This window comes from Carassius auratus, chromosome 46 (genome assembly GCF_003368295.1).
Source record: "Carassius auratus strain Wakin chromosome 46, ASM336829v1, whole genome shotgun sequence".
Taxonomy (NCBI): Eukaryota; Metazoa; Chordata; class Actinopteri; order Cypriniformes; family Cyprinidae; genus Carassius; species Carassius auratus.
Window position 1 is genome coordinate 13,606,408 of NC_039288.1, and position 9,633 is coordinate 13,616,040.

The 9,633-nt window shown below is 38.1% G+C and overlaps 3 protein-coding genes across 3 annotated transcripts; all 3 read right to left on the reverse strand.

Annotated features, from left to right (window-relative positions):
- Positions 1–189: 189 nt before the first annotated feature.
- On the reverse strand, positions 190–1,866 carry c1qc (complement component 1, q subcomponent, C chain). Its single transcript, XM_026234968.1, has 2 exons — positions 1,616–1,866; positions 190–881 (listed from the first exon to the last, which is right to left on the reverse strand). Exons 1-2 carry the CDS (start codon positions 1,782–1,784, stop codon positions 316–318), a joined length of 735 nt encoding a protein of 244 aa, XP_026090753.1. The 5' UTR covers positions 1,785–1,866; the 3' UTR covers positions 190–315.
- A 525-nt stretch (positions 1,867–2,391) lies between these two features.
- c1qa (complement component 1, q subcomponent, A chain) lies at positions 2,392–3,781 on the reverse strand. Its single transcript, XM_026234972.1, has 3 exons — positions 3,667–3,781; positions 3,356–3,519; positions 2,392–3,208 (listed from the first exon to the last, which is right to left on the reverse strand). Exons 2-3 carry the CDS (start codon positions 3,507–3,509, stop codon positions 2,622–2,624), a joined length of 741 nt encoding a protein of 246 aa, XP_026090757.1. The 5' UTR covers positions 3,510–3,519; positions 3,667–3,781; the 3' UTR covers positions 2,392–2,621.
- Positions 3,782–4,181: 400 nt separating this feature from the next.
- fbxo40.1 (F-box protein 40, tandem duplicate 1) lies at positions 4,182–7,024 on the reverse strand. Its single transcript, XM_026234971.1, has 3 exons — positions 6,946–7,024; positions 4,808–6,610; positions 4,182–4,574 (listed from the first exon to the last, which is right to left on the reverse strand). Exons 1-3 carry the CDS (start codon positions 6,946–6,948, stop codon positions 4,368–4,370), a joined length of 2,013 nt encoding a protein of 670 aa, XP_026090756.1. The 5' UTR covers positions 6,949–7,024; the 3' UTR covers positions 4,182–4,367.
- Positions 7,025–9,633: the final 2,609 nt, after the last annotated feature.

Below are 9,633 nucleotides of genomic sequence, written 5' to 3' on the forward strand. Positions count from 1 at the left end.
CAAAACCTTTTTCGATGATATATGACGTAGCTTACTTACATAGACACTGAATTGCTATCATCAGATAATGTTTATTTGCTAAACCTGTTCTTATTACTAATTGTTAACAGGTTGACAGGTTCTGAAAAAAGATTATGTGTCAGATCTTTTGAAAAGAATGATAGGGTGTATTCATAAAACTTGAGACGATTTACTGAAGCATTATTTTATTTGATCAGTAGCTTTTCAGAATGTTTTCCATGAGTAAGACATACAGCATGTTTGACAAGCATCAACATCGCTCAACTTTATAGTTAAAAACAGTGCAACAATAAATCAGTGTGCATGAATCAGGAAACCTGAGAAAACACTGTCTGCTTTTTCACCTTCTGCAAACAGGCCGTTATAGCCACCTGTCGTCAGCCAGACTTTCTCATTCTCTTTCAGATAAACTGCTAGCCCACCTGAGCTCACCTGTTGGTTGCCCTTTTGTATGTGATCACAGAAAACAGCCAGCTTCTTATCATCGTGAATTAGGTTTACACACAGATGTTTGTCATAGGACGATGTATGAAACACAAAATAATAAGTGCCAGGAATTTGACATACAAATTTGCTCTCTCCAGTATTAAAATTTTCATTGATGTTGGTGATAATAGTACCGAAGCGTATCAGAGAGTTCGGATCAGGATGGGATCTTGTGGCACGGGCAACACTGAAAGCAGACTGCAGACGAGATCTAGGAGAGTCAAAGTTGCCTCTGTCCCCTGGCTCTCCTGTGGGGCCGGGTGGTCCCATTACACCGTTATCCCCCTGGAGACCTCTCTTTCCAGGAATTCCTTGGAATCCAGATACCCCTGTCGCCCCCTTTTTCATGGTTTCATCAGGTTTAAGAGGCTTTCCTGTTTAGATACACGTCATGTTAGAAGTACAGCACTACTACAACCTAACACTGTCTCAACATCGGTTGGCATTTTTAACTATTAATTAGTAGGTTATATAATTTACTCCTTTTGTTTTCATTATTGGGCTCACCCAAATATTCCCACAATGTTGGTCATTTCTGGTTTTACTGGTAATATGGGAATTGTTGCTTTTTACTCTACACATACGTCTACAAAACTTACACACAAACACACACATCACACTTCTCTTAAACTGAATTTGTTGTTTTACTACTTATTTGATCTGAGTTTTGGAAAAAAGCTATAGTTCACACATTTTTTTTTTTGTTGTTTTTGTTGTTTTTGCTGCAGGTGTCTAAAATCCAATTCAGTTCTTAATTATAGCCTTAATTATTGGCTATAGCAGACAATATTAAATATAGAAAATATAAACATATATAATATACAATGCATGTATCTTTGTGACGATTGATTAATTCGTATGATTCATTAAAAGAACCAGCTGCTCAATAGAGTCATTTGGGAATTGCATAACACTGGTTGCACTGTACCATTTTGATTCACTAAAAGGAACCGACTCATCAGAGTCATTTGTTCGGGAATCGAATTTGTGAGAGAATCGAAAACGTTTTTGCATGTTTAAAATATAGAACAGGTTCAGATAACGTGTAGGTTCCCACAAACTGAAACACTCTGAATTATTTATTTCAAATCAAAAAAGGAAAACTTACCAGGTTCTCCTTTCTCTCCCTTTATCCCTTCCCTTCCATCACGTCCAGGAAATCCAGGGATACCTGGAAAACCAGGCATCCCTCCAGAAGGACAAGTGTCCGTAGAGACCAGAGAGAGGCAAAGGATACCCACTAAAAGGGTTCTAAAAATGAGGTGACCACCAAACATTTTTGCTGTGGAGCGAGCAGATAACCGGACTCACACGACTTGAAACAAGGAGCTCTATAATCGTACACATACAAGCAAATGTAATGACAATCACAGTTCCTCTTTTGTGCTGCACGTGTTGCTCTTATCCATGGATCTTTCATAAAACAGCATTCAAACTAATCTGTTTTCATAGTTTACCATTTGAATTGTTCTTACAGTGTAAGTTTATATGCTCTACTGACACTGCAAAAATTAATTTTCCAAGTTGTAAATAAAACAAAGATTATTGTAGAAGCCTACATTTCACAAGAAAGTTCCAGTTCAGATGTCTTACTTGTACTGGATTGTTTATTTATTAATTTTTTTTTAGTGGATTCGGGTTTCTCTGTAATTGTTTGTGAAATTTACTAGTGATTTCTGAGAAAAAAAAAGGTTTCATATTTTTTTCCAGTGTAAAAATTGTAATATACAGTAAATATATATTATATAAATAAATAAACATTGCAAGTAAGAAATTAATTATTTCTAACGTTATTTTTTGTAATCAGATAACTTTTATTTTCATTATATTTCATTGTTAATTGTAGAACATAGATTTAAAATAAAGTGAAAGCTAATCGTTTTGTATAATCATGTTCTTATGCTTTTATTTAGTTTATTGGAAACATTTATCAAATACAACAATGCAGTTTTAATACAAGACAAGATAAAAGAATACAAGATTGAATACAGCATGCAAGAGATCAGATTAGATATTTTTTAATTCATGTTTTTTAAATGTTTACATCACTGCTATACATCACTCTCACAGTCAATAATCATTTGCAGTGTGTTTAATATGTAGACTATTAAGTCCTATGTGTTGTGAAAGATTAAAAATCCATTGAATACAGCAGTCATGCTTTTAGGCATTTTGCTGCCAGCAAGACTTTTTGTGAAAGGCTCGATCCATACTTTGTCATTTGTAAACAGCTGAAGTACTGCTCCACCTGACACAACAGCAGATAGTGATCGTGGGTTTAAGTCACAGAAATTCAGGCTAACTGATTTCCTGTCACTCTTAAATCTGAGACATAACTGTCCTTCAGACGATGCGTGAAACACAAAGTAATACACCCCAGGAACCTTGCAAGTGAAATAGCCAGTTTTAAGGTTGAAATCATTATCGACATTGCTAAGCTGACTATCAAAGATCACAGGTTTGTCATATGAAGCATAATCTGCTCGGTTTCGCAGCACAGAGAAAGCTGGCTTCTGACCGGCAGGACCTCCACTGCCATCAATGCCACCACTTGATCCTCTAGGACCCTTAGGACCAGGAAAACCCTTTGGACCCTGTGCACCCATAAAACCCTTTGGACCATATGCTCCTGGAAGGCCTCTGAAACCCATCTGTCCTTTGAGTTCCTGCATGGTGATACTGTTCAGCTCATCCTGCAATGCTGAGAGAGTATACTATTATTCAAAACTATCAGTTCAGTTCCTTCATTCTAACAATTGCAAGCTCAAAATAGAAAAGGAGACATTTTTAACTGATTGTTTTCAACTACCCATGGATATGGGATTCATATCACGCATTACTTTCTTACCTGGTGCTCCTTTCTCTCCCTTTGCTCCTGTTAAGCCGTCCCTGCCAGGGATTCCACTCACGCCATCTCTCCCATCTATCGCACATGAATCATCCTTACAGAGAGCAAAGGGAAGCAGCACCCAAAGAAAAGCAAATAAAGCCAGCGGCTGCATCCTAAAACATCTAAAATAAATAACGAAGAACAAATTAGGTTCACAACTGCACAGGCATTTTTAATTAATGTACTGTAATAGAATCAACTACAAGACAATATAATATCGTATTACTATGATTCTGAAATCCTTAGCAGTTAAAAAATGTCTGTCTTACCAGTGTCCCGCTGTAAATTTTACACTTCTGTTCCTGATTGTGGGTGGTAAAATGCGGTAAAAAAAAAAAGAAAAGAAAAAGGCTGCTGCCGAGGAAAAAAAAAGTAATTGTTTCATTTCTCTAAAATGTGAACTATTTCACATCATTTGAAATTGCCAACACGTGTTTTTTTTTCCTTCCCCATTCCCATGAACATTCTGTTCTTTATTCTCATAAATAATGTATTGACATAATAAAAGGTCAAAAATCTGATTTACTTCTTAAACGGTCACAACTTAACCCAACTTAACCCTTTTAACTGCACAGGTCAACGGTTATAAGATTACCAAATAATAATTAATTTGCTGTCGATAATAATCAAGTCGATGGTAATCAAAGCGGTTTAGTTACCAACATTCTTTAAAATATCTTCTTTTGTGATCTGCAGAAGAAAGTAAGGTATACAGGTCCAGAAAGACATGAGGGTGATTAAATTATTGCATTTTCGTCTATGGGTGAAAGGATAGAGTATAAATTCAACATAAAAAATAATTCCATCACAAAACTAAAAAAATGATGGTGATTTATTTATTTTTGCACATATGACAAAATACATTTCAAAACAGAATAGCACAAAATAACACAGAATTTTAGTATAGATGAATGACTGTGTGAGTGTGTCACAAAAAACAATATTTAATTTGATTGTTATAATACAAATGCTACTCTCTTTTCACAAACATGGAGACTAGACTCTGATTCCTGTGTGCTTTAATCTCGTGGCACTCGTGAACGCCAGTTAAAGGAACTGGTGCAGTCTTATTCTCCTTCTGGTAGTATGGACAAACCTTTAGATGTTCAGAAATGGGAGGCAGTTTGTCAAAGCACCAGCTGTCCACAGTGGAGAACAGGTTGCTAAACTGCCAAACCTGATGACGTATTAAAGCACAATTAGTGCAAGTCAGATACTTCTTTTTTTAAGTGTTCATGCACATCCACAAACTAAGTGAACTGCTCCATTATTTTAGAAAATTCAAATTTTTAAAACTGCATTTCTCCAAAAAAAAGGCTTATTGTGACTTTAGACTCCAAATGATAGGGCTGTTCTCTACACAAGATTGCAGTTCTTCATTAGTATTATTTAATTGCTGTAGAAACTCACCCTCTTTCTGGCTCTCCAGCACCATCCACCATGAGAGTAGATCTTCTTCTCCCACTTCAGTGAGACCATTCCTCTATCATGAAGCAAGGTCCCGCATACCTCCCTCATTAGACGGGAGACCAGAGCCAGCTGGGACAGGGTGAAGCTATCAAGAAATCCAGCAACATGGACTAGAACCTCAAAAGGTAGCCTGCTCAGAGCGTCTGTATTGCGTGCATGCTTTCTTACCACAGTCACCGGTTTTATACCTTCATACAGTGTGTCTGAAACCTCCGGTCGGAGGCAGAAAGTGCTGAGCTCTCTGTCATAGTAAACCATCGCTCTGTGAGAACTAGGCTGAAACCTTCTCTGATTATAAGTGCAGCCAAGGTAGGCGAGAGGACATCGCTGTTCAAACCATCCATTGACACAACTCTGGATGTCAGAGTGAACGTTCTTGTAGTGTGACGGAAACTCATCTCGTCTGAATGTGTGGTTGCAGAGGTAGGTAAACGCAGAGCTGGATTTGTTGTGTCTTCTGGTGACGCTCTCGGTCTGAATCTGGACGTGAAGTTTCAAAGCCCGGTCAGCAGTGATGTCGGCCAGTGAAGTCTCTGCTTTGAAAGGTGCCAAGTAGAAATCATACGTCTGTGTTCCAACGTCCACGAGAAGGGCATCTGTGGACCTGGATTCGGCTATGAGATGCCCCCGTAGTTCCTTTTCCAGGGAGCACAACAGAGTGGCTTGAACTTCATCCCATTTTGGAATGTCATTGATTTCAACACCCAGGTCAGATGTGTCTACGCTCGAGTTCACCTTCCTGTTATGCGAGGGGTTTCGAATGCGACTTTGCTTGGCTTTGAAGCTGGTTGGGACTTTGAAAGTGCGGACTGTTTTAATCTTCATGGGCTCCAAATGTTGATAGACAAGTTTCTTCTTGGGCCTCGTGTCACATGCAAACAAGGAGGTGGCAATGAGGAATTTGTCTTCGTCCATTTCCCATGCGTTGTATTGAGGGATGTCAGTAGAGGCGTCAAGACTTTCATTCTTCGTTGGCAGCTCTTCCTGTAAGACTTCCAACCTGCTCGGGTTGGCTTGTGGCTTTATTTCTTTGCGAGATGTTTCAGGATTTTGCCCGATAGATTTTATTGTATGCTTGCAACCGCTTAATTCCATGCTAAACATTTTTTCCCAAATGTTATAGTTTTCGAGATTAACCACAGTAGGATTCCTCGCTAATTCCTCTCGTTCCTCTTGAGTAAGCCCATCTTCTTCCATTTCTGCACTTGAAGACGCAGACGCTTCATCGACTCCATTCGAGAGCTGTACCCCTCCCACGGCCCCCTCTGAAGGTTCCTCATCCACCTTTTCTATAAGTTCAGGAAAGAGAGTCTTCATTTTAAGAGAATGAAACAGATGATCCTGGTCCCTCAGAGCCATCGAGAGATCCAGAGGTTCCTGAGTGTAGTTCTTCTTCAAAATGTTCTCGTAGAACGCAGGGGTCTCAGACTCTTCAATGGGCCAACGGTTCCACTCCATTGAGCAGGACACTACACTGGCAGGACACACAGTCAAATGCTTAGCCACGTTTGAGCGGCACATGATGAACGGGCAGCCGTATTCAACATTGAGACAAGGCACCCTGTCATTGGGGCACAAGAGCATGTGTTCTTCTTCCTTGCACAGATGAAACACAGCACCGCACAGCAAACGGCAGCTCATGATCGCACATGACACAGAAATCTCAATTGGCGTCTTGCAGCGCCGGCTGTGGCAGCTCTCGCAGTGGCGGTGAAGCTTCGAAGTTTGGGTCTTTAGTCTACCCTGTGTGAAAAAAGGAAAATTATTTTTTACAATGTTTTAGACTGAACAGAAACTTTGTTTTACCAGAACTACAAATGAATCTCAATGACATGTCAATGTCATTGCTAGTCAAATCTCAGATCTTGGTGAACAGCGTTTTAGTCTTGGAATTGATACATATGCCGCATGTACATAATATACAGGTTTATGCATATTCCTCCTCTTAGTTGTAAAACCTGAATTATCCTAATCCTAGGCTAATGGTAAAAACCTAAATGCTGTTTACAGAAACAGTGCAGATATGTTTACATCTTGTATTTGGCAGACACTAAAAAAGAAAAGAAAAATTGACCTACCATAGTGTTTTATCTGTGAGCTCCACGCTAGTGTTCAGCTCAGTCACTAAAAGTTTGAGTGAGCATGTATCTGTGTCTGCACACTAGTTAAAAATAGACACTTTTTATATATTGGGAGTGTGACTAGGGCTTCGGCATTCAAGAGTCAAGTTACATGTTCTGTAACCATAGCTGCTGTAGGTACCCAGCATTTTCAAGACGTCCAAACTTAACGGCAGTTCGAACAAAATGCATTTTTGCATTGCACTGCCCTGCATTTAAGTATTTGTCTTTGACTGCTGCACAGCATCTAGTTTTTTTGTTTTGTTTTTAAGACTGTGTGTGTCAAGTTTAAAATTTTTTATAAATTTGACGTCATATTAAACTTTTATTAAGCTTTTCTTTGTGCTGCATTTGGCTGTTTGAATGCAATAATTAATTGAATGCAAAAATGTATAATCATGCACATCAGTTCAGCTTGGTTGAATGGACAGTGTTTCAGGTGCCCAGCCATTGATGGTGTGTCACGATGCACCATTTACCCACTTTGCTAAAAAAGAGTGCTGAACTTGCAGACCTAAGAAAGAACGATATAAAAATATAAAAGGAAATAAAAGTGAAAATAAATAAATCAATGCATATTTTGAATTGTTTTTAAAAAAAATCTTTTTAGAAAAAAACTAATGGTTGGTTGGTTTAATTGCTATAATAATAATAATAATAATTATAATAATAATAATAAACTAATATATATATATATATATATATATATATATATATATATATATATATATATATATATATATATATATATATATATATATATATATATATATATTAGGGGTGTAACGGTTCACAAAATTCACGGTTCGGTTCGATACGATACACTGATGTCACGGTCCGGTTCGGTCCGGTTCGGTACGTTTTAGATACAGCAAAATGTAAAAACATCTCAACTTTTCAGAATGCCGCAAGCGCACCGCGGGTCATGTGACAAGAACCAACCAATCAGCTTCATCCTTTCCCGTAACAACGTTGAGAGCTCAGCCAAGATGAAGGAACAGCTGATCATAGTTGTATATGGATTGCAATTTTGAAATAAATTCAGTAGCAGAGCTACTGCAAGCGATTTTTAGAGCTGCAAATCCATTTATCCTTCGCTGAAATTTCCGCGTCTCATGGAGAGAGCACGTCATTGTTGCTTAGCAAAGACAGACGCCTCATGAGCGCTTCTGCCCGAGCGCTTTGGAAAGGAGGAGAAAGACGCGCTTAGCGTTTTCCATGCGTTTTTAGGCACGATATGTGAAGGCGCTCGCTCACTCAGCACGCACTGAAGGCTCGTTGCAAAATGTCTAATGCATTTAACAGACCAGAAATATAAGATCCTAAAATAACCAACAGGTCTGGTGTTTGGGTTGGATTCCCTGTAAGCTATAGTTTCTAAATGCTGCAGGGATAGTTTGCTGCGTGCATGTTTCTCCTTTTTTTCGTCTTTTCCCAGATAGTACTGACGCATATATCCCAGATATTCCCGCTGGTTTTTTTTTTTTTTTTTTTTTGTAATCCCCCTGGTGTACCCTGTCATGTTGCAGATGCGACATACCGTTGTTTATTTATCCACCACTCTCTTGCCATCACCATTATAGCTTAAAGGGAATCCAAAGTGCACCCAAACACCAGACCTGTTGGTTATTGGAGGATCTTCTCATTTCTAGTCTGTTAAACGCATTGGCTATTTTGCAACGAGCCTTCAGCGCGTACTGAGTGAGCGAGCGCCTGCTGAGTAGCCTAACATAAACATATAAGATGGTGTTTTTTTCTTCTTCGGGAGTGTCAGTGGCGTTGCCTGTTACGTTGTTTGGGTTATTGGGCTACCTTGTTGAACGCATATCATTATATTTCTTTCTCTCTCTTTTTTTTTTTTTTTTCAAATATAATTAATTACTCCAACGAACCGTTCGGTATACATAATGCGTACCGCGTACCGAACCGAAAGCGTCGTACCGAACGGTTCAATACGAATACGCGTATCGTTACACCCCTAATATATATATATATATATATATATATATATATATATATATATATATATATATATATATATATATATATATATATATATATAAATGCTTTAAAGTAATTAATTAAACAAATGATTAAATGTCTTACTTTGGTAGGTTCCTCCATGAGAGTTTGACTTCTTATGCCACTTAAAGCCCACCATTCCTCTTTCCTGCAGAAGCGTGGCACATATATCCCTGAACAATCAGGATATTTTTGGGTGATCTGTTCCTTTAATTTAGATCTATCTGGTTTTGAGCAAATTTTTATGAATACAAAAAAGCTTATGAAAGGCCTCTTTAATGCTTGGGCCAAAAGAGATATAAGGTGCATCTAATAGTAGACAAATTTTATTTACTGAATAAAATTAAACAAAACATTAGTAAACCAGGATAACTTGGAACAGCAGACGATAAGGAACATGGAACACAAGCATCAACCAGAAACAACAACTGACCAACGAACAAAGGAAACACAGGGGTATAAACACACCATGGTTAACAAGGGACAGGTGTGGGTGATAACTTGTCAAATAGAGACACAGAACACATGAAGAATGTTGACAAACACATGAAAAGCACGGTCAAATAAAAAGCTATCTATTTTGTCTATATCTTGTTGTAATTAAAACTCTTTACTTCCTACACA

Coding starts and splice junctions, on each gene's coding strand:
- fbxo40.1 (XM_026234971.1), bottom strand. Junction 4,575..4,807: donor GCTGGAGAGCCAGAAAGAGG/GTGAGTTTCTAC, acceptor ATACGTCATCAG/GTTTGGCAGTTTAGCAACCT.
- c1qc (XM_026234968.1), bottom strand. CDS start 1,784: ATGTTTGGTGGTCACCTCATTTTTAGAACCCTTTTAGTGGGTATCCTT. Junction 882..1,615: donor GGGAGAGAAAGGAGAACCTG/GTAAGTTTTCCT, acceptor GTATCTAAACAG/GAAAGCCTCTTAAACCTGAT.
- c1qa (XM_026234972.1), bottom strand. CDS start 3,509: ATGCAGCCGCTGGCTTTATTTGCTTTTCTTTGGGTGCTGCTTCCCTTT. Junction 3,209..3,355: donor GGGAGAGAAAGGAGCACCAG/GTAAGAAAGTAA, acceptor ATACTCTCTCAG/CATTGCAGGATGAGCTGAAC.